Source organism: Fulmarus glacialis, unplaced genomic scaffold, assembly GCF_000690835.1.
Source record: "Fulmarus glacialis isolate BGI_N327 unplaced genomic scaffold, ASM69083v1 scaffold42545, whole genome shotgun sequence".
Classification (NCBI taxonomy): domain Eukaryota; kingdom Metazoa; phylum Chordata; class Aves; order Procellariiformes; family Procellariidae; genus Fulmarus; species Fulmarus glacialis.
Window position 1 is genome coordinate 6,831 of NW_009214417.1, and position 25,281 is coordinate 32,111.

The window sequence follows — 25,281 nt, forward strand, 5'->3', positions numbered from 1 at the left end:
GAATGCCAAACCAGCATCTAAGGCTGACATCGTATCAGTTCCTCAAATAATCCAAGGTATTGCTGCTCTACCATGCGATGGAAGCAGCAACAGACTCTTGCCTGCAAAACCACGTATCAGTGCGATTGCTAGTGGCATGCTTTTCAAACACTGGCCCTACATGTAGGGCAGCAGTGATAACTGCTGGGCCTTTAAACCAGCTACTTGCATCTGAATACAGAAAATTAAGATTTTTTGAAAAAACAGTAAAGGAACTAGAAATATGAACTACCAAAAATGAGCTTAAGTTGTAAACAGATTTATGTTTTAATATATACCTACTTAATCCCCAAGCCAAAGACTATCTATGACCTCGGAGCACAGGACACCAAAACGCTTACCTACCCCCTTTACATTATTACAGGTGAGTTTCTGTAGGCATGAAGCCAACAGTATACATTAAATCAATGCAAATGCAAAAGCTTTACTTTCAGAAGATAGCAGGAATTTAAAAACATTGGAAAAGTGGGCCTGCAGGCAACACCACTATTTGAGTATTACAGGTGCTGTAATTCCTCATCCCCTCCCTCCCCTCCATGACAATACAAGGCAACACAAATATTCTCGGCTAAAAAGGAATCTGTACAGGGAACAACTGTACATTTGATGTGACTACAGAATTGAAAGTGTGACAAAATGGTTCCGCTCCCACTGAAAAAGAGAATACAACAGGGCCCCATAGTTACAGGTTCAGCTGAAACCAGTGATGAAAGCCCAAAAATGTAGAAACTGCACTGGCGATTACGACAATTACCTAGTTTGGACTCCTTTAGATTTGCAGCCCAACAAAGGCATTTTACAGAGCAACATTCAAGAGAAAATGTTATCCAGGCAAGAACTGCTCTGCAAGCAAGACAGGAGAGTTTAGTAACATGCACTGCACTTGTTCTCCAGATAGCAGCAGTTGCTCCTGTTCTTTGCCCTTTTTGATACAAATCACAGTAGCAACAGAGAGAAATACGTACTTAAACAAAGAAAAGCAGAATTACTTATGTACAAGAAAAATGTTTGAAGTGTTGTGCAATTTATTTTAACTATTGAAACCCACTAAAAATGCTATCGCTAATAAATATTCATAACTCTTCCCTGTACTGTGAAATTCAGAAACTACTACGATTAATTCTTGATATAAAAAGTATGCTTTTAAGCCCTGATATCTGTTCCAGTTCATTGTCTTCTTTTTTTTTTGCAGTCTTTTTTTTTTTTTTGAACTGTACTACTTTATGGGAACTAACACTTATCCACAGTTTTATCTGGTGTACCCCTGCCCAGAGACATCCTGTGTTTTATGGATCCCTGGTTATACCAATATAATACAGTAAAATAATAATAAATTAAACAAATGCAGGTGCATTTTTTAAAAAAACAAACTATACTGTCAAATGCTGGTCTCCACATGAAGAGACCAAGGTTTTAGATGCAAAGTACTACAGATCCTGCTATCAAAAAAACATTCAAACAAGGAAACAAAAATTTGTGTGTGTTTTAAAAACTGAACACAAATCCCACCTCAATGTCATCTCAACCTGCCTGTAAAAAACTCTCTTGCTGTGCCCACATTTGCAGTTATTCATTTACACCTCAGGAGGCAGCCTGGAGATGAGAGTAGTACAATAAAATAATTACCTGAAACATTTTTAAAAAAATACCCGTTAAACAAATTACCTTAACTGGCAGCACTTAAAATTGGTAATTCTTCTTTTTTTTCCTATTTAAAAAAAAGTTGCATAGCTGTAAGATTTTGCTTTGCTGCATTTTTTTTTTGTTGTTTTTACTCACAAGCAGTAAAAGAGAAGTTTTAGTTACTTAAATAGCAATACAATGTGCAGATTTCAACAATCCCTATAGCTTGATCATTATAAATTAGTTACCTGTCTTGGTTTTACTCTTTGGACTGCATTGTGACAAAGGTTTAGTTACAAAATTTTGAAATACAGTATTCCTATGCAGAGAAGTTTATGTTTTCTGTTCTTGAAAAAAGTGAAGAACATAAAACAGGATGTGAATTCAGTAAATTAAGGTCACACTGTTAGATTATATTTAGTTTGCCATTTACTCTTCTTCAGCCGATGAAAAGGTGAAAACGTTCCCACTCAAACTCAGGGCCATCCTCCTGCAAGGGTCTCAGATAGCACGTATCGAACGTCTCCCCTTCCACTCGAGGCAGTAGGAAACATGTCCAATAACCTGCTTCTTCACAGAACCAGAAGTTAGGCTGAAATTAGGAACTTTGGCCTTCGATACAAAATAGTGTCAGTAATGTCTGTGGGGAGTCGATTGTTACAGAATGTGCAGCATTTTCAAAATCCCTGTGTGTCCTTTGCATGAGTGTTTGGTATACTGAGCACTACTGGCAAGTAACCGGTGTCTGCAATGTTTTTTCCATGTCACTGTCCATCTTTGCCTTTTTCAGCCACAAAGAACTGTAAGTCTCAAGCCAGGCATGCTGCGTTCAGCAAGGGAACCTCACATCTCCTATGTTTTCTGATCAGTGGAAGCAGCTGTTGAAAAAGCAGAAGACAAAAGTACCATCATTTCAGCTATTTCAGTATATAACACACTCAAACAGTATGAGTACACCACCATGTTTTCCTTCCCTTTTCCCCTAAGCCCCAGTTATCACCATCTCCGCTGTGGAAAAAAAAGCAAACTGGATTTAACATGAGGTTAGACACCCATAAGCATGTACAGAGAAAAATGTGTTCATAAACAGCATACGGGCTTCTTCCACAATTCAGTTGTTGGGGGCACTATAGGAAACGTCTTTGTTTATTAATTTTGGCTAACACTGCCCTGAGGTTAAAGCAATTATCCCTGTAGAGGATACCTTCCTTCAGGTTTTCTCTGCTACCCCTGCAACACTGCAATGTGACCTGCAACACAGCCTCATGAAGCAAGATGAAACAAATGAACAAATAAATGCCAATGATGAAGTCTTCAGATTTTTTTTTTTTTTTAATTTCCATCAGAACAACAAAACCAAACCTTCAGCTACCAGCCAGAATTTCAGATATCCCCATTTCTCTAAGAATTATGATGATTGTTAGTGTGTTTTGCAATGCTTAGGGGCAGGAGTTTAATGCAAGATAAAGTTTTCGAACCAGTCAACAAAAAGAATAAACCTATCCTTTAAACATTTGACACTGATCTGAAATCATTAACACAAAATATAAGCTGGAAAAATGTGAACCTCTGTGAGATGGGATGGATAGAAACATGTTAACTTTATTTATTTATTTATATATTTTAAACATTCTGGAATGCATTAACATGAAAGTGGTTTTGAAAATACCTAGTTTCAACTTTTTTATATGATTCCAAAAGCTTTCTGTCAGAAATAAATGCCAGTACTCATGGAACAATCCAAAATTACACAATTGTATTATTTTAATTTTGTTTCATTTCCATGGAAAAAATACTCTTTAGAAGTTAATGTTAAAGCTTTATTGGCACTGACTTGCCACTTTCCAGTACTAAAACTGGAATACATCATTTCAGACCATGCCATACAAGGATGCAGAAACCTTTTACATATTGCAATATATGTCAATACTTACTGATTAATATTACAGTTCTGAGACAGAGTAGCAAATTCACAAATTAAAAAAAAAATTGCATAAAGAGTTATTTCAGATAATCAAGATATTGTTGAAATGTACACATCTAAAAATAAATATTACCTAAAAACATGAATCTTGTCTTAATCTGATGGATGCTCAGGGCAAGATCTATTTACTTCAAACCATTCATCTATGCAGCTGTTGGATGCAAGACAAAAATTAAAACAATTGACATGAATATCTCAGTAACATTTAGCAGTAAGATATGAATATAAATTAGTTTCTCATAATTTCAATGATTAGTAAGATTTTATATTCTACAAAGAATTACATGTATATACACACATCACTGAAAAATTTAATAACCCCAAACCACAGTAATATTTGGATATTAAACACTGTTGAAGAACTATTTCCTAAGTGTTAAAATTTTCCAAGGAAGCATTTTACAAGTTACTACCCAGGTTTATATACACAGGTTACTTCACTATTAACGCTATCATCTTGCTTACATCATTCATTGACATTTTACTTCCTGTAGTTACAGACCCTTGCGAAAACAAACATGAAACAGGTTTAAAAAGTGTTCCCCCCTCTCCCTCCCAAGTCTATTAGCATTTGACAAAACTTAAGTACACAGAACCTAAGCTCCCTAGCCATGATGTGCACTCCTTCCCCATACAGGTGATTTTGCCTTACTTTTCCTGTGGGCTTTTCATGCAAGCATGAGAAGACTATAGTAGGGAAAACTGACTTCAAATACATTGGTGGAGATCCAGAAAGATGTCATTTTAAAAACATCTTTAGGGTTGATGCTGTTGTTTGTTTGTTGTTTGGTTGGTTTTTAAATGTAAAAAGTGACTAAGTTTTAGTGCTCCATTAAGCACCCCTTAGAGGAGTTACCCAATAAATGCAACCTTCTGGAATTTTATATGCATCCTGAGGAATACTTGCCCTTTATGATATATGCAGAGGCAAGGCAGCCGTGCTATAGTATCTCCTTGCTGCAGCTCTTCCAGGCATATTGCACACTCCCCAGCATCTTTACTCAGCACATCCTCTGAAGAAAGAGCACAAAGTTAAAACAGTTAAAAAGCAGACTACTACAAGCAAAATGTTCTTTATTCAGAACATTAAGGCCAGCTGCAGAAGATACTTCTTGTCCTGCAGAAAGCCATGTCAAGGTGAGGATCAGTCACACTTACACCAGCTGACTGAAGATTCCTGATGGGAGTCATTTTGACAGCTCAAATTAAAATATGGTTATGATTCAGTTTCTTGCCTAAACACAGCTGTAGCTCAAAATGAAGTCCTGTAGATAGACACCCATATTGAGAAGAGGGGTAGCCATAATCAACAGTCGGTACCCTTTGGAGTTTATACTCCCTCAGCAGATCCATACCCCTCCACACAGGCTGCTCTGACCTGACCTCGGAAACCTGCACTCTGAACCACACAGCCACAGCAGAGACATGCTGCCAACCCCAAGAGCTAAGCATTGGAGAAGTTGTGTTCTTCATGCAGATGGTACATAATGCCTCCAGGGCTTTGAGTATTCATGCTGGGTGGGTTTTTCCTAGCTCTACCTTCTTCCCCATGCTCGGTTTTCACTGTGGAGGTTAAACTCAAGCCTGAACATAACATTTCTCCGGACAGAACACTGCAGGTAATTAACTAGGTAAAGATCTTGTTAACTTCCAAACACTTAGCCTATCATTTGCTTTTTCTACTCTCCTACTCATCTCTCTTCTATACATCTGGCTTTCTTTTACCAGCCTTTCCGGTGCTCATATTTCACACCTTCAACCTCCTCACCACGTCAGCATGTTCTACCACATCCCATCCACCTTTTCCTCAGTGTAAAGTATGCAACTGTTAGCAATAGGAGTGGGAGTTTTCCATCAGGGAAAGATCAGTGCTTCATAGCTCCAATGATCCTAAATTCCTGGAGATACTGAATTTTTTGCAGCATTACCAAGTCCCATAACAAAGGAGAAGAAACTAAGTTATTAGGAATGCACAAGAGTTGGCTTTCACAGAGAAGTTTCTGGGAAAATATATTATTTTTTAATAAAAACCTTCTCTCTTGGACACTTCTCTTAGCCAGAACGTGGGATGCAGAATTCAGTCTCAGCACAAAGCAAAACAGGAGATCACGTAAGGCCCCGTTTGCCAGAATCAGGTTAAAAGTCCCAGTTAGATACGACCTCATGCAGTGCACAGAGCATTCCCAACAAGGGACCACATAGCAACCAAGCTGGCATCTCTGGCAGATCAGAAAGGTGCACACTTGGCAAAGTAAAGCCCATGTATTCAAATTTCCACAGTTTCATGGGAAAAGCTTCCCCTTCTTAAACCAAAAGGAGCCTAAAGGGACTGTTTATGGAGAGTACGGTTCCCAGGTACGACTGAGAAACCACCAGCTCTACACTATTTTCTCCAGTGGCTCCAATATTCATCACTATGGCATTCTAAACCCACAGAAAATGACAAGCAGGCAACTAAAAAGCTATCACTGCAGCAAAAAGTAAAATGAAATTAGGTCTACCTTGTTTCCCTTAGAATGACAGCAAGTTGTCTTGTAGATGCTTGGGTTTCTAAAACAGTCCTTATTTCAGTCTTTGCTATATTCATTGGTTATGCTAAAAATACTGTATAATGCCATGTGTGTGACATCTTCATGAGGATATGTGAAGAATATCTAACATGAGGTGAACTGTTATAAAGAATAATAATCAAAATAAATTAATAAACAATATGCACCTACCACAATGAAGAAAATGTAAAAAAAAAAAGTATTTTACACGTGACAATATTATTGGTAGGCATTATATTAAGAAATTGCTTCTGTTGTTCTATCAGAAGCTGTAAGCTTCCAAGAACATTAGAGGTACCTAAGAGAGAAAGAAATTTAAAACAATACAAAAGATCTTAAGAGCTCTTATCTGTTGTTACAAAATCATGACTCTAAGAACTTGCCCAGAAGAGGGTGCTAAGAATAAATACTTCCTTGAGGTGTTGTTTTTTATAAAAAGATACTTTAGTATCTGACACCAGGAGGCAAAGACTCTCCAGACAGCATTGTCCTGCTAGAGAGATATTAATCTTCGCCTGAGGCTCTCAGACACTACCCTCCTAGACCGCCTCTTTACACAAGTAGTTTGCCAAAAGTCGTATGAGCAGATCTACTCTCTTCCCACAGTTAGGTTGCAGGAAGAAGCACCATTATAATTCAGGCGTGTATCATACACACAGAGCATACTTAATAAAAGCCATTTTTTCCATGGAGTCACTTTATCAGATCAGCAGCTGGTACCCAAAACAAAATGACACTAAGATACCGTCAGTGAATTAATCCCCAGCCTCCCTCCCTCAGCACTCTCAAGAGGGAAGCATTTAGTCAAGTTTTGATGACAAAACTTAAAAAGCTGTCCAATAAAAATACAATTTATAAAAGAAAACATTCCTGTGAACTGCTTTCACACCATTCTCTATTGTACATGTCTGGCTTATCGTGCGATCCCCAGACTGTACAACGCTTGAGCCTGAACTCCCGCTGAGCGATTTAACAAGGTTCTGCACCTTTTGGCTAACATTAGGGCAAGATGCCAGTTTAAACATTTGTATCTCCCACCAGCCCTGGCATAAGTCTGAGACTCCTTTTCTTCCCTCCAGTACTCCTGTACTCTCCCCAAATGCCATTAGCCTCCCCCTTGCCAATAACAGCCCTACTGCACAAGTGCCAGGCAAGCAGCTTGCCGCCCTCCCTGGCTTCACCCCAGGCTTTCCCACCCGGATGAGCCGCCAGGCACACACCGGGCTTTGCCTAGTCGTGCCAGTGGGAGCTGGTGTGAACTCCGATGACGGCTGGCATGGACGGGGCCTCAGAAACGCAGTGGAGTTCTGCCACCCCTGCAGAAGAGATTTTATTAATAGGTTTCAATGCTCTTCTTCCTCTGAAGTAACCAGGAGTCGGCATTAACCTTACGAATCCTACCAGGCTCTCATGCAAGAGAAAAGCATAAATACTGAAGGAATCAGTACAAAATAGCCAACTACTATAAATGCCCATGTGCAACTTGGCACTGCACACAGACAGACTCCAAACCCATGTAATTATGCTCATGATTGATTACACACATAGAGTGACGACAGCAAAACCAAATCCTTCAAGGACCTACAATACTTTGGGTCTGACTCCCTTTTGACCATTTTAGGTGATTCGGATCATCAATCCCAGATAAAGAAAAAGGAGTGAAAAAAACTGTTAGACCTGGATCCGGCCAGAATTTGTTCTGTACTTGTTTCATACAGCACTCCCCTGTACCAACACTGGCTTATACCAGATGGAAGTCAGTTTAAGGGCCATTTAACACTGACTTTTAAACGTATCTGTTACAGAACAATGTGTAAATCATTTTGCACTGAATGACTGCAGTCTGAACAATTTTTTTGTTTTCATATTTTCCTGCAGTGGAGTGATCCAGCAGATACATATTATTCTTTTTCTTTTTCTCTTTTCTCTTAAAAAAAAAAGAACAGTTTGAGATTTCATCAATGTTATGATTAAAACATTTATATGAGTGTACTACCTAAATGGAAATGGGAAGAGGAAATAAGCAGAGGCCACATTTTTCCATTTCGCCCACACGTGGGTACGTACACAAACACTCACCACACCCCCACATCCATCTGCCTTGCACTGAATAGGAGGTAAACACTCCTCCACCTTCCCAGCTATTTGAACAAGTACTCACTAGCCAAAGACTGGTGTCAAAGATTAAATCTGGCAAAAGACCATAGTATTTCCCTCCGGTGTCTGCTCAAGTACTTCTTCCTCCTCTCCCCTACCCCTGGTTAGTAATACTACTGTTTTAACTTCTGGCTGTCAGTAATTTTTCCTCCTAAAATTCTGCTTTTATCTTTACTGAAAAATAAATTCTACTCCACATTTATAGCAAAAAGGTAGTACTAAATCAAAATACAACCATCCTGGCAATTTTGCACATACTTTACCAATTAAAACTTTTTCTAGAACTTTTGAAAAATACATCCAACAACTATCAAAGCCACCAACTCAGGCAATGCCTGTGATGAAACAGTCTGTCTTTAAACTGAGGACTGCAAAAGCACATGCAATACACATCTTATGGATTAAGTAATTAAAATCTGTGCTACTGCTTTTTGGTTTTGTTTTTAAAACACAGATAGATATAGCCCTAGGCTCAGGAAACCCCAAGGCACAAATCATGGAGTTGGCAATAGTATTTGGGGAGATATCACCTTATAGCTGCAGTATTTTATTTCTCTCTAGGCATTCACTGGAAACAGAACACCAAGTTAGAAAGACCTTTGATCTAACCCAGTATGACAACTTTTCAAAATATCTGTATTTTTTCTAAAACTTAAAAGCTTAAATGTCTGTGGAAGCTGCCACCACAGCTAGCTTAACAGTGGAGGACACCACAAAAGTGCACCCTTTCAGGAATATGACTGAAACTTAATCGGAACATACCTTCTGAACAATATCTTATCAGTACTAAAATTGGTAACACAAGAGCCATAGAGGTTAAAAAATATTGGTAAGACTTCATTAAATAGTACATATTACCATATTATCTGTTACACATTCATTAATTTTTGTGGCTGATTACTAAAAACTCTCTCAGTTAAGTATTAGAGACTGTCTTTGCTTGTTTTTAAATGGAGTACATCAAACTCTAGACATCTAGAAGCCAACATATTACTTCACACATACAGCATGAATTAATCCACATTGCAGAATTTATTCTATACTTTTACTGATATCACTTGCTGGGACAATCCAAATTTTTTCCTTACACTGTTACAAAAACAAGTAGACCAGAAGGACCTGCATGTTCCACAGGTAGCCAGCAAGTATGTGTGTATATGATGAACATGCTCTTATTAAATGTTACTGACTTTATTTACTAAATCTTTCCAGCTTCTGCCGCATCTGGTTTTTTTCCTCTCCATTCCTTTCCAGCTATTTCCTCCTCTTCACACCCATTTTCCCCAAAATATCATTCTCTCTAGACCTACTTTTTCTACCACTCCTCCTTACCACCTATTATCTCATTTAATTTAGTGTTGCAATGCAGGCATTGGAGAAAGGAGGAAGAGATTAACATTATTAGCCACTATCTGATACGAATAATATGGACAGCCTTCTTATTTGGGGTTAATATCCTTGGGAGAAGTAGACACTGGAATGGAAGGAAAAGGGACCATTATGCAGGGTGTGCTTCTCTCATGTAGCTCAGTAACTGTCTTTGCAAGCAAAAGCTTTCTCTCCTAGTCCATCCTAAGCGCTAGGAGAGCAAATCGTTTCTTTGGCATTCTACCTGTTCTTCAGTATTCTGGCTGCCACAAGAGGAACATCCTTGATTCAGCATGCTCCAGCAAGGGATCATTCTTGGATGACCAGGTCAGCCCTCTGCTGCTGCTCAAAAATTGAGGCAGAAAGACACTCTGAAGGAGAGCTGATTTGTTAGTGCTCAGAGCCCTCAATAGCAGGAGAAAGATCATTCAGTTGTCAGTGCAGAAGATACTTTATTGCCGCTCAGAGCTTTCCAAGACACAGGGTCTGTCAGCAGATTGAGCAAGGCAGACCTAAAGCCATTAGCTTTGTTCACCTATGAAGACTGCCCCTTCACAGCCAGGAGTTAAACTTGCACTGCCCTCAATGAGGGACATACCTTCTGAAGAAACAGTGGATTCCTGACCAGAAACATTTCTTATTGCTCTAATACAAGCAACCTCCTGCAGATCAGATGCAAAAGGGAAGATTTTTAATATCTAGTGTTTTTACTTGAACCACAGCTAAGTGGTTTTCAGGATTCATAATACCAGCAAGTCGAGCATGTAGAACTTCAGAATTCAGCTCTGCTGAGTAACTTCAATCCAAATTCTCTTTTATACTGCTGCAAAAAACTAATACCCATACGCTAATCAAACATGCACGTTACAACTTTTTGTGCGCTTCCAACAGGCACAAAAACCCCAAACACCATTGCACGACTTGCACGTAATACCTAGAACTTAACCAATCTACAAACACCTTCCCCACCACAATACATGAAAACATAACCTCTCTAAAATGAACTAACCAGGTGACACTTCCTCAAATATTTTGATGAATTTTGGGGGTTTTGTTTGGCATCTCACTCTTCACCCCTTGCAACGCAGCAGTCCGTTACAATTTCCTATTTGAAGTCCAGGCGTTATCCTTGTTTTCCCTTTCCCTCTCACCTTGCTCAGTGTTGGTCCAAGACTGAGATATCTATATACAGATACCCATCATGAAAGACTTCCTGCACAAACATTGCCTACAGTCTTTGGTGCTCCCCGCTCTTAAAACACAAATATAAAGTGAAAGTCGCACAAGAAAAATATTTGCAGAATAAGGCCTAAGTTGCAATACTTGTATCGCAACACCGTGCTGAGCTAGAGGGAGGTAGCTGCAGAAGTTTCATTGTTTCTCAGCTAACCCAACATTTGAAGAATGGGATTTAGATTTTTGTGGGACATTTCAGAAGCTAATTCTGAGAAATAGCTAGATGCTTCCTGTTCAGACAGATAATGATCAGGTGTATGGTAGAGAAAAAACACACACTTTTTGAATAAAGATAAAAACCGAAATAGTAGCAACAGAAATACATTTTAGGGAGCAGGATAAGTATAAAAGCCTGTATAGTCCTAGCTACCTGGATACAATTCTAATTAGGTAAACTAAATAATACAGAGGGGAAAGGGATTTGTGCACTGAGGAAAACAGTTCTTCTGTAAAGAGGTTTGCTTCAGTGGCCACAATGGAAATCTATCTGCAACTTTAAGATACACGTTGTCAATACAAGCTACAGTTCTGCAAAAAAATTTTAAATCCCAAGTTTAAATAACACAGCTTTCATACAATGTCCAATTAAGACATCGTGCTCATAGACAAAGTTTGCATCCCAGGACTCCCAGTGAAGAGCTAGGCTTTGAAAAAAGACCAAGTAGTCCAGGAAAAAAAGCTCCTCACTTCCAGGCAACAACATCCACAGCTGCTCCTATGCTATTGTGATCAGCGTACCAACTTTCTGCTTCTGGTTGAAAGCACTGGGCTGAAATAGGTACTTATACAAGATAAAACTTATCAACCCAATTGGACATGAAACATCTTGTGCTGCTGTCTTGAGATTTATTGCCCAAGTGACTATGCGTTTCCACAGTGATTCAAGATTTGCTCTCGATACAGAAACAATTATCTGATTGACTCTGAAACTTCTGCTTAAGCTACAGTCTTTCCAACTTCTGTTTAATCAGTCTGCTTGCAGTTTGAGATGACCTTGAATGTTAAATCATCTCAAGACAGCTAAACAACTTTCTCCTGTTGTACTGACTTCTACACCACATTTGTAAGTACCATGTCCTTAAACTGTCAAATTTTTCTCTAAATACGGGCCAAAGAGCTGTTCCCAAATGAACCACAAATAAACAGTCTTATCCTCCAGAATATGATGTAAAGAGACTTCGTGCCAGCTTTACTCATCCTGTACTAAGTGCTCACTCCAACTGAACTGATGTATATTTGTGTTTTGAATGACCCAAGGGGTAACATGTTCTTGAACAGTCTTCTTTGGGATGTTGTGTTTGTCCCAAGGTTTCCCCCCCTCCCTTCAGAAACACTGTTCCTGGTAGATGAAAATACTTCTAAGTATTGTTTCATCAGGATACAACTAGGTAAAAAAGCCTTGAATACAGCAGTAGCAAACTAGTGCCCCACCGTGCAATTCCATCATGAATAGTATACCCCATCACATAACTGTCTGAAACAAAAGCTGCTTATTGCAGCGCACAGAACAGGGAAGCTGCCTTTAGGCTGTTTTCTTGGTTTTTAATTAATATTACATGACCTCTCACGTTATTGGGTATTAATCTTGAATGTCAGGAATTAAATCAAAAGTAAAGGAACAAACCCATAAAAAACCCACAAGAAACAGAACAGCACCTTAGGAAACAGTGTAAGGAACTATCACTTGGGGAATACCTCCTCCTCAGCTTCATCGGGTAAGAATGATTTACACTTCTCAAGGCTGACTTTACCATCAAAGAGGATCTTACACCACAAATATGCTACAAAAGAAGGAGTGGTTGAGTAAATTGGCCAGGGGCAACCAGCATGTATTGCTGATAAAGAGTCTGCTGCAGTTAGAAAGGATTGTTTCTCACAGGGAGCTGGAGATAGCTGAGATGAAGGAAACTTACAGAAGCAGGCAAGAAAGAAGAGTATCAGCACGGGATCCACGCATGCAGACCTTTTATCATTTTTATTCTTTGCTAAACAATGCTTCTTATCTTTGAGGAGTAAAACAATGCGAAATATTTAAGGGCTACTTATATGTACCTGCCAACCTGTACCACCACTAAGAAACTGCTATGATAGATGCAAAATCAATGTAGGCCTGTTGAGAATTTGGGATGGCAATCCACAGATCCCAAAGGTGGCTGAACCACATGGTATCCCTCAGAGCAAGGGGCAGAAAGTTAAGTCTTGTCACCAAGGGAGGTACATTCAAGAAAAATGAGAGAGGCCTGAGGTGCAGTTTGCCTTGTGTAGCAGATGACTTCTTTACCGAAGGTAAAAAACCAAGGCAATAAAACCCAAACCAAACCCCGAAAAACCCCCACCACAACCAACCAGGCATAAAACCCAAGAGTATTTATCTACAGAAGCTTCTTCTGGTAGTAAATCACTCAGAAATCTAATTTATTGATTTAATGAGGAAAAGATACCACTGTGGTTAGGAGGAGGGTAAAGAATTCCTTTCATATACTGTGCAGAGGCAGTTCTCTTCAAATAGCTTTTCAGTCAGAAGGAAGACTTAGGTATGATGCTGTAAGTCTGTTAAAATGAACAACTTTGCCAAATCAAGACTAGATGCTATTGCCAACAGTGTTCACAAAGACTGGGAAAGTAAAGCAAGGTGTGGATGTGGCCGAGTAGGTACGACAGAAGATGGTTGTCTCTGATCAAGCTGAAGGAAAGATGTAAATTTGAAAGGATCTTGCAAATGCAAGATGTTGATGTGACTGTACAAAAGGATCCCCACTAAGGTTAGGAAATCCCTCTTGTTTTGGCAGCTTTTTAAAGTGACTAAGCTTATTTTATCCCCAACACAAAAGGAGACCAAAACGATTGCAGAAGACAGTTTTTCCAAATGGCAAGGCTTCAACCATTCCCCATCACTGAAACTGCGGTCAGAAGTCAGAGAAATTGCTTTATAATGATTTTCAGTTAAGAAGTTTCATTCTAGTAACAGTCTGCAAGAAATTGAAAGTGTGATGGGGACCTGCTGGCCTAATGAAATCTGTGAGAACTCTCATCTAACACAACGTATGTGAAGCGGGCACATTAGAAACCTTCATGGAAGGAAAGAGTAGGGGAATAGTGGCCCTGAAGAGCAGAGGCAGAGAGGGAATGAACAGAGGAAGCTCAGATGCAGTTAGCTAGCCTATTAATCTGGGCAACATGGGTTACTTTAATGGTGACTTGTTTTGAAGTTGGATGTAGGATTTGATTCAGTGTTTTGTTCTCTTTGTCCTTTTTCAAGTTCCTATTCCAGGCTTCCTACAGGTGCCCTGAGCACAATGAGTTTTGCCAAGTCTTTTTTCCAGTCTTTTAACATTGGCCAAATAACTGACTCATTTCTTCGCAAGCTTGCAGAGGAGTTTGGTTTGATCTGATGCAAAATGAATGCACAGGGAGCACTAAGGAAGATGGCATGAAAGATGAAACTATAAGCCTAAGCTCGAAACAGGAGGAGGGGAGAAAAACAGGTGTGTCTGACTAAGACGCTATTCTTAGGGAAGATACGATGCATTATTGAGCAACACACAATGAAAATACTGGTGCCAAAACTCAGAGTGCACAAAGTCTGGCTTATTAACCCCAGTGCCAGGTGCTACGCCTACAGGGTGCTTTTCCCAGCAGGCTCAAGATCAGTCTTCTCCAAGTTAAAACTGAATGTCTGGTGTCAGTGTGCATACACAGGATAGGGATATAAATCACTACATAATTTTTACTTGTCTGTCTTTTCTGTTCACAGCAGACAGACTGCTTTTTTTACAAGCTATTCCTATTTTAAATGCAATTATCTTTGCGATATAGATGGAATGCAAAACATGTCTGAATGCAAAAAGTTCTGATAACATCAAATATTGAGTCAGAGTTTTCAAAGCTTTCTCAATTTTTCTGCTCTACATTAACGCATAATCCAGTATTATAATTTATTCCAGCAAGGATAGAGATACAATATTTCTGGTGCTTACAGTGACCTACAAGTTTTTACTATCCCAGGAAGATACAGAGCATATGGGTCTTTAATTTCGAGAGGAAAAAAATACCCCAAAAACCCTTCCTTTACATTTTAAAGCAAATAGCATTAATTTCTAGATCCTAGCAATTAAGTAAAATAAAAGGCACTCATATAATTTCAACAGTATTCAGCAATGATGATCATTCACAGATAATAATACAAAAAGATTAACATGGGAGATGTGTTTATAAAAAGTCCCCATAGACAATTCTCCAGTATTTGTTCAAAGTTTTATGCACGTAATCTGACAGTGTATTTCTACAATCATATTAAAGTTTTTTTTTTTTCCTCCTCATTTTTTAAATCTACAAGCTATCAAAACTATTGGACACCATTATGACAACACGGCATTTCAGCTAATAAAGCCATAGATTGAAACAGACTTCCTTGGAACTGGGGAGAAAAAAAGGTAAGTGTTAACCAAACAATTCCTCCCCCCATCTCTTCATTCCAAACAAATAAACATTATTTATGGGCTAAAAGTTATCAATACTACATTATTGCTTAGCTACATGAAGGCTATCCAATACCTGATGTTATACATGAAGACTATCTAATTAAACTCCACACAAGAAAAGAGGGGATGAGGAATATGGTCAAAATGAATAACATTTGATATGGCTTTAAATTACAGATAGCTGTTAGCGCAGGGTTAAAATTGAAGTTATGCAGGGTTTTTATGAGGAAACTTTAACAAGGTTTCATGAGTATTAATATAGTTCAGCACTAAATCTAGCAATAGTGAAGTTTTTTTTGTTTCAGCTGTGTGTTAGAATTTCAGGTTATTTCTGCAGCTGAACAAATCTGTAGCCGTGTGAGATTTACACAAACTTTGGAGAGCGAGGCGGTTCCTCCAGGGAGGATACAACAGGCTGGTCTAGAACTTTGTACCTATGTTAGTATATAATCAATGTAATCCCTGCCAACAGACAATTTACAAGCTATTCTAGAATCACTGGATTTTGTTAAAAACACGAAAAGCTGACAATTTTTTCTCCTGTGTAAGCAGTGATAATAATCCCCAATTTAGATGTGAGAGTACTCTATCATATTAACAGTGATTTCACCCAGCTTGTTTCAGAAGAGTTAGGCTTGTTCTATCACTGAAACCCCCTGCAAAAGCTGGGCTGACTTCTTTTATCGTTGAAGGGTTGAGTCTGCAACTCAGAAGCACAGGACTATTTAAACAATCGAAGCGTAGCAGGTTTTAAAGCAATATTTTAATCTGAAGAAAAAAAGAAGTTACAAATGACATTTCAGGCAATTCTTTCAATTGATCTGCCCTTGGGGTAGTTTCTGAGCGAGAGGGAGCGCCTCTTATTCTTTTATATTTCTTTAGAAAAAAATCCTGATCTGCGAGTAATCTGTTCTAGTTCCTGCAAAACAGTGAGGAATTCAGGGAAGGAAATACCATGAAATTCCTACACAGATCACTCAATCTCAGTGAGATGTCGTTTGGCATTTATTTTTAAAAACCTATGGATTTCAAGTAGTTCTATTTCAAAATCCAGCAATGAAACCTATTCTCTAAGACTAGGAAAAGCTGTGTATTTTCAAGGGGTTTGTTTCCACAGAGCAACTACAAAAAATAAGTCAGTTTGCTGCTAACAAATGAGTAAAATCTCAAGGTTTTAGAGGTATCAGCTTTAAAGACTGCAGAATTACCATACAAAACTAGGAACATTATTTCCCCTGAAGCTAAATTCCCAGCAGTCACAAGACTGCAGCAGTTGCAGACACGATTTATGACATCCTCCGAATGACCTCTCAAAGCTAAAGACTGATTAAGTGTAAGACATGGAAGGTAGCTCCTGTCTGCCCACATCACATGATGCAGAGTCACAGCACAGTAAGCGTTTGCTACCGAGCGAACAAAACTGTCCCTTAGCTTTCTCCTGTATGCAGCACTGCGCTGCCATTTTATAAAAGAAACACGATGACATACAGCACAATATATCGGGTCCTCTTCTAACCCGATCTGAATCACTCCTCGTGTCACCCGCAGATGTTCTTTGTGGCACTGGTTCACAGGTGTATCTGTAATTTTCTAGGACAAGAATTGTCATTTGACTTTAGCAGCACTGTCAGTACCAAAGCAAGACAACAGCAGTATCTGAGGTTAGGGGTAGCTTCTAAAGAAAAGAAACAACTTGAGCTATTCAGCACATGAATGATCCTGTTTTCTCTACTTCTTTCAGAAACAACCAGTCTTGTTCTATAGCTGTCAAAAGCTTTACTGTATTTATCCAGTACTGCATATAAAATATTCCTGTGGCACATGCATGCATTTAGATAAAGGCAATTCCGAAGTACTGAGAAAAAAAAAATTGTTGTCCCACTCTCAAGAACTGAAGTATGAGGTGACATTGCAGCTATTTTAGCCAGGAGTGACTTGTGATGGCTCCATCACAGGAAGTTCAGTCTAGCAGATTTAGGCCTGGCTCGAGGGAAAGTATTCAGGGAAAGTATCCACCTAATACCCTTCTCCCCAAAGGTTCATTAAAAGAGTCAACAAATCAGAGAAAAGTTTAAGATATGAATGGATGTGATTGCTGCAGTGTATCCTCAGCAGGATGCAAGCATGTTGACTTCACTTCATTACAGCAAGAAAATTTAGCATAATCTATTGAACATCCCCAACCTGCACCATGAAAGTGAGCTGTCATAGCTTCTTTACAAATCTATGCCTCCCTTTCTCTTACATGAAGAGTAAAATAATAAGCAATGTTGATTCCTCAACCACCACCACTAAACCTCCGATTATATTTTACCAAGATAAATGGGGTAGTCTGCAGTTCTGGGAACTGCTGTTCCAGACATTCGAAGCACTTCCCTCTCAGTTACACTATGTTCCCATTTCAGGAGCTTTCTTCACAGCCACACCATTACAAATACCCAGCTTGCTTTTCTGACTTCATAGCAAAGGACTGACAGTTTGTGAGTGTGGAGGAAAGATAAGAGACTGCAGCCTCTAAAAGTGCTGCCGCTCCACGCTACCACAGGCTGACCCAATTCGTCCACTGACTGAGGCTGAAATGGGGTCACCAGAGCAGGGCCTACCCCCTTTAGGAGGTAGGTACACGTTGAACTTGAGTGTGATTTTATTTAGTGACATTTGTCAGCATTAGTCTTTAAAATGAACAACCTTCCCCCACAACAAACCCGAACAGTTAACAGGCTGTTTTGGTAGTGATGCTCTTCTGTGAGGTACCAAAAACTGTTGAAGGAGAGATTGGGGATGGCTGGAAGGACATACAGCTTTACTGAACAAAAGGGAGGAAGAGCTAGAGTTTGTCACAGTTCCTCTTGGGAGTCTGGTTTGGACGAGTAGCTATCCATGGCCTACACTGGTGAACAATAGTGAAAGTTTCCTCCTTGTTCAAACGTTACCAACAATTCCCAAAGGGAGGAAGTACAAACTAATCAATACATTTTAATCACGTTCTCCAAACACAATTTCCCTCCTTAAAATTGTAAAAATGATTTGCAAGACAAGCTATGAAAAGTCTGAGCTGGTATTATACCAACTCACAGAGTAACAGCTGTGCAAATGTCTGAGACTAAAATTTTATTTACTATAGCAATGTTCTACTGTCACCATGTTAAGCAAAATCAAAGTTCAACAGATGTTCAACAGTTCTAATTATTTTCAAGAACTACTGAAGAAAACAGTTTTAAAGCATCAGGGAAACTGAATGAACCTCCTACATACACTGGAGTATGTTACTGAGTACACAAGATGAAAACAAGAGTAAATGTCACAATTTTAACTGCAAGCACAGGATAAGTGTCTGGTTACGTGTCCTGTTAAACTACCTTATAAAGTATGCTCTTCTCCCTCCCCAGCACCCCCGAGGACAGAGCACAGAACTGTCTAGGGCAGAGCAAGAAGCTAGAAACTTTTAGCCAAGAATCTTGTTAAACTCCAAAAATGGAAGAATTGAGAAATTCTATGGAGAATTTTATAAAGTGGAATGAAAGAACTGACTTGCCTTAGTATTATTTTGCACTGCTTTGCTGAAAGTCTAGTCCTATTAAAGGATGAGGACAAGGAGGAAGGCTTAAGCTTTTCCAGGCAGACTGGCAAGATGCCCTTCTGCAAGGTCTTTTAGGCTATGAACTCAGGAACCCTGGCAGAGAAGTGAACTTGAAGTTAGCGATTCTTTTAATTCCAGACTGAAGTTTTGAGTGCATCAGTCAAAACAGTTGACAGCATCAACCCTGCTGAGTAAAATGCTCTCCCTTTTTTTGTGCACAGAAGTGACCAAGGAAATCACGTCACTTCAGGGGGCGTAACTACCAGAATCGCCTATCTTGGTGGTCCAAATGTTAGGTTAAGGTGCGCTATTTTTCTTCCCTTCTACTGAGCAACATAAACTGAGTAAGTTCTGGCAAAAGTAGCTTGCCCCAAAGATGTTGAAACAGCCATCAATCAACAAAGCTTATAACTTTTATTAGAAAAAATTAGGTCAGTCCCATTCACCGAGAATGTTTCCGAAATATTTTTATTTAGTCCTTTAGGTGACTCATGCTAATCTTCAAGTCTCTACTTTTCATCGAAACGCGTATGTTATGGCTGTCATTTAGATCTCGACCACTCCTCTAGTAGGACTATTGCTCACACAGATTCCAGCTCAGGATTCTGACACTGACTCGCATGCAGGCCTCAGCATGTGGCAGTTTTGTCTTTCCTCACAAGACAAAACTTAACCCAATACCTCAAACTAATTTAGAATAAACAGTGTATTTAAATCCTCATGACAAAACCTTGCTTTGCATCCTTGCTAATCTAAATCAGTTGCACTGCTGTGGCCCAAGTCACTTTGAATTCGGTTAGACGGCATGGGAATATTTGGCTAGCTGTGCATGGCATTGGATTTGAACACCCCAGAAAACAAAGTACGTTGCCGGACAGGAAGAGCACATCGAGTTTCACTCATCTTTTCCTTCCAGTACACCTACCTTAATTTTCTGTCTGTAACAGTCTTTCCACATACTAATCCTCCATTCAAAACAGAGCTGGATAAACTTTAAATACAAAATCATATATGTAATCCCTGCTATCTGATGTTTGATCCCCTGCTCTTTTTTGGTATGATAGGGCTAAAAAATTCACTTATTGTAATTCAAAAAGAATAATTGCAAAGTAGGTACCTTGAGTAAGAAAAAAAACCTCCAGCAGCTCATGCGCTGGATGTCTCAACACTCTCCCTCTCTGAAATTACATTAGCAAAAGCTTTTCCCCTTAAAATGAACCTCAGTAAATATGTTGGCCAATAATCAGACTGACTGCCGTATCTGAATTAAATGCAGAGCGGTCTGAGTGAAAGCAGCGCTGATGTGAAAGCAGCACCACCCCGAGCAAGCAGCTTTAAGGAGACCTGCTTCGAAAGTTTCCAGTAGAACAGCGTTCCAACACAAAGTGCTGACTTGATGAAACCCAAAATATTCCACAGGAATGTGCTAATTCAATCAAAACTTTTGAAAGAGGACAGGCTGGCTCACCGAGCCAGCCAACCAGTCTAGTAAGCTGACTGGCTCCCCCCAGCTCTCTGGGGTCACTGGCTTCCCCATCTGGCCAGGTGCCAGGCTGCTAGTCCCAGCTCTCAGAGGGGCCCTTTAATAATAAAGTCTTACAAAGTGTTCTGAGAAACAAACAAAGGAATTTTAAAATGAAAACCAGAATTAGTTCAGAAGCAACTGCAAGGTTTCTTCAAGAGGAATTGGTTGCATTTGTTGCAAAGCATCTAAAACTAGTGCCCCTAAAGACACAAGTCTCTCCTGTGTCTGCTCAATTTTTATAAAACACCTTCCAGTGAAAAAAAGCATCAATACTGTAACAACACAAAATGAACAATAATTATATTCAAAACCTAAGCTTCACCAGATAGGTCTAATCATCAGCAAGGAGTTAAAGACAAGTTGCTTCCAAAGCACTGAGTGTTACTCAAGTAAATTCCCCTGCCTGACCAAAACACAGGGCTACCTTGTAAGCAACATCTTGCACAGAGTAGTCCCTAAGTGGGCTCCCCGCAAACTTGAACGAGATGGTGCAAGGGGCCTCATTTAACACTTTGGAGAAGCTCAAAGGAATAGGAATGGCTATATAATATTTTAGCAGTGGTTTTCAATAAATCTGTCAACTAGCAAGTAACCCACTTTCTTCATAAAACTGGCTTTTAGCAACCTGTGGCTAACCAGTGCATGGGACCTACTCTGGTTTCTCAGCAACTCAGCAAGTAAGCAGTATGAAGAGAGTTTTTAATTGCTAAAAAAAGCAAGGCTATTTAAGACAGTAACACCAAACACCACTATGTTTTTGCACAATTCCATTCATTTAACCAGCTTTTGTATCAAAATGCCTAGATACTGGTTCATGTGTGAGCCCCACAAGTAGTTTAAGAGATACTTGGAACAAAGTTCCACAGAAAAAAGAAAGAGGTCTTTTTACATGCCAAATTGAGTAGGCAATGAGATCTCTGTTGCTGGCAAGTCACAAGATTTTGAAAGAATAAGGCTAATAAAATGTACTGATTTATTTATATGAAAATCAGCACAACTTCCAGGATAGAACTGGGACAAATTTGTGACCACTCTTTCAGAAAACACGTGTAAATCAGACAGCTGCCAGAGTCTGCAGTTCACTGACCCTTCCTACTGCCAAATGCAATGCACAAAGGTAGCTCAGAAAGCAATTAGAAATTGGCTGGGAGGACTCATTAATTTTTTTAAACTTCAAATCACATCTAAACAGCCTTGTAACATTTTTCTGGGGAAGACTGTATGCTTTAGACTCACATTTAAAAAGAAAGGTTTGTCTTCTCAGAATGACAAAATACATACAATTTGCTCCCTGTTGTTTCTTAGAAAGAACAATTAATACATTTACAGTATCATGAGGAAACACATCTAGAACAGTAGACATAAGCGCAGTTCAATCCAGCTGCTCAATTCTTAAACATCTCACCACCTGCAAAGTCTAAGGCTCCCTTCAACTACTTGCAACACAAAATTCAGAGAGAAAAGAAGGTGAGGGGAAAAAAAAAGAAAAAAAAAATTGCCTACTAGTGGTAATAGGACTGGGAAACTACTAGTGACCAACACAAGCAAATGATGCCTATTTGGCTCTGTTTGAGTACGTATGGCATAAGGCCAAGATAACAATGAGAAAGTAAAGCATAAAGAGATGCCTTCCATTTTGGAAGAACGTATCAAAATTTGATAGCAGCATCTTTTCTTCTCTCAAGCAAAACTTGAGATGCCTTTCTCATGGCTTACGACAAAAAGGCAGATCCATCACTGGTCTCCTCATCATTGGCAAACAGCAAAATATACAAGAAAAAAAAGCATGCATATAGACATTTATATGCAATTCTGGACCTGTAATCACGGCAGCATTAAGTTACCAATCTGGTAGTTAATTCTCTTTCATTAGCCTCATTAAAGGGATCACAATCATACCACAAAGTAACAACTGAGCGCTGCACAACTCTGAAGCCATATCCTCAATTTCTTTGTGCTGCAGTAATTTAAATAACCAGCTATAGGCTATAATTTAAGATTTAGTCCATGACTCCAGGAGCTAGCCAAGTGGAGTTACAAGGATCAATGCACACTTCTATTAAGTGTTTATGAGAATGAGACCATACTTCTAAATAAGTGTCTCTCTCAAACCAGTCTATGTAATTTAGTAGTTTTCTCCTTTCAAGCTTATATAACCATTTCCTAGAATGAGTTTCTGAGGCTCTCTATACAGCAGACACACTCCTAAATTGAGAAACGACATGTTGCTTGTAGTAAGTCATATTGCCTTGTCCACAACTGCTTTTGTCATGTTGCAGATTATCCAGAGCGTGGCTTCAGGTGCCACTCACAGGTTTTACTTCTGCTCATTTATACGGAAGTTCGTTGACTGAACAGACTGCGCAAAGGTAACAAGATGGCCCAAAGGAGCTCAACCAGCAGTGTGCCAGCTGAGAGAAACAATGCAGAGGGGAGAAGGGAAAAAAAAAAAAACAACAACGAACAAACGAGGTTGAATACGGCACCGTTGTGATACAAATGAACACCACAAACAGTACTGAGAGGTTACGTTATGTAACTGCTGTTTCTTTGGAAAAAGTTAGTCAGCTGAGTGCACTCATACGTACATGTAGGGAGCAGCAGGGGCAAAGGATTTCAGTCAGTCAGCTCATAACTTGTGGACATGCCATCAGTTGGATTACCGCCATTGCTTGCTCTCTGCCAGCTTGCCTCCTCCTGCTCTACTCTAACCAATCCCAAGTGCATTATCCCTCCCTGACTGGGGCGACTAGCCTGCTTCTCCCTGGTGTTCAACATCCCTCAGTACACAGATTTCTAACAACTTACCTTGGAAAATGCTTAATCCTAATTTACAAAAGGCAAAACAAAGAGAAACAAAGCCCCCTCTGTTAGATGAAGTCAACCTTCTCAAATATATGTGTGGCAACACCAGGAGAAAAACAAAATACTTACTTTTCGTGAGTGCTGTACTTTGAAATGGATTTCACAACTGTAAGTATATGATTTCAAATTATTTTTGCAATTAAAGCCAAGAATTATTGCTGTCCAGACAAACAATAAGGTGGGCCCAACCACCCTTCAAAACTTATTCCAATGAAAAAAAAAAAAAAAAAAAAAATCCAGTGTAGGATACCATAACAGCAAGGGTGCCAGGAGGATAAGAGAACCCATAACACTGCAGGTTGTTTATACAATAACTAACTTATGCCGGAAGGGACCTCTTGAAGTCTTCCGGTCCAGCCCCTCACTCAAAGCAGGACCAAGTTCGACTAAGTTGCTCAGGGCCTTGTTCAGTCAATTTCTGATCATCTCCAAGGATGGAGGTTGCACAACCTCTTCAGGTGCCTGCTACTGTGTTTGACCACCCTCATTATGTGGCATTTCTACCTTACATTGAATCAGATTTTTCCCTGACGCCACTTGTGACCACTGACTCTCAACTTTTTGCTCTGCACCTCAAAAAAGAATCCGACTTCGTCTCCTCTACAATTTATTTCTAATCGCATTCTGTTCTTATATATTCCACATCTGATGACTGGTGAGCAATAAGCTCATTCAGGAGGCACTGTAAGATTTCTTGATGGTAGGGCAGCTCTGCCAAAGTAGGCACTAAGATTTCAGTAAAATTTTCTAATTCCTAGTTCTCTGAAACATTTTTGTGTGCTTGCCATATAACTAAGTGTCAGTCTAAGCCATGGTGATAGAAAGGTTTGATCCCAACAGTGGCAAAAGTCCTGTTTGCCTTGCATCAAAGGTTGCCAAGACTGAGAGCTTAGTGGTATGGGGCAAAAACAGAGCTACAACAGGCGATTCATTTGACATTGGCAAAGGTCTCACTAAACCCACAAAAAATGGAGGTGAGACATACTTCATAAGGACTGGTAGATATGCATCACATACGCAATCAGCTGAAGGAGGAGAAAGTTCTTTAGCTCCTTCAAGAAAAAGTAATTTTCTTGAATAAGGTGCAAATGCACAGTGTCTCAAGTAACAGTCCTTAATAACGTCCCCAGAAGGAAACTTGATTGACCTACCTCACTACTTGATGTCATTAGATGAGAGGACATTTAAACTACACACAGTCAAATAAGAATAATTTTATATTTGTAGCACAAGTCAACAGTGTAAATTATATTGACAGGCAGTATAAAAAAAGACCAAGTTCTTAGGAACTATCTTGAAAAAAATGAACAAGCAAAAAACATACACCATTTCTAGGTCCACTGAATTAATTACTAGAGTATCTTATTAAATAAAGAATTATCATCACTCTAATGTTTAAAATTAATAAATAATTATCAGCTTACTTCTTTCTTACCATTGTAGGTTATCCTTGGTTTTGTCAAACACATCACAAGGTGTAAATCCATTTCATCAGAAGATACAAATTTTGAACATACAGGGCACTTGAATCCTATGGAAAATAAAAATATGTAAGCATGAGTACATTCGACCATGTTGCAAATGCGTATGTTCAAACCAAAAAACTATTCTGCACACATTAAAAGAAAGAAAAAAAAAATCTGGCAGCTTTTCAGTTTTGATCTGACATTTCTTACATGAATATAATTCCCTTGATTTCAAAAGATCTCAAAATGGACCATTGTTTCTGCAAATTGATCTGTTGCCAATTGTAAACATGTCGCCACCTCTGGAACGCAAAGTTTCCCAACAACTCTAAGAACAGTATAAGACAAGCACAAGAGGATAATGTGACTCTACCAAAACAGAAATTAGAAGTGTATAGAGAACATAGC

The 25,281-nt window shown here is 39.2% G+C and overlaps 1 protein-coding gene across 1 annotated transcript; it reads right to left on the reverse strand.

Annotated features, from left to right (window-relative positions):
* Window positions 1-1,902: 1,902 nt before the first annotated feature.
* Window positions 1,903-24,938, reverse strand: LOC104077352 (E3 ubiquitin-protein ligase ZNRF2; the record flags this gene model as incomplete). Its single annotated transcript, XM_009578549.1, has 4 exons — window positions 1,903-2,540; window positions 3,720-3,797; window positions 4,554-4,659; window positions 24,843-24,938. Coding segments are annotated over 3 exons (260 nt in total), but the record flags the coding sequence as incomplete, so codon positions are not given.
* Window positions 24,939-25,281: the final 343 nt, after the last annotated feature.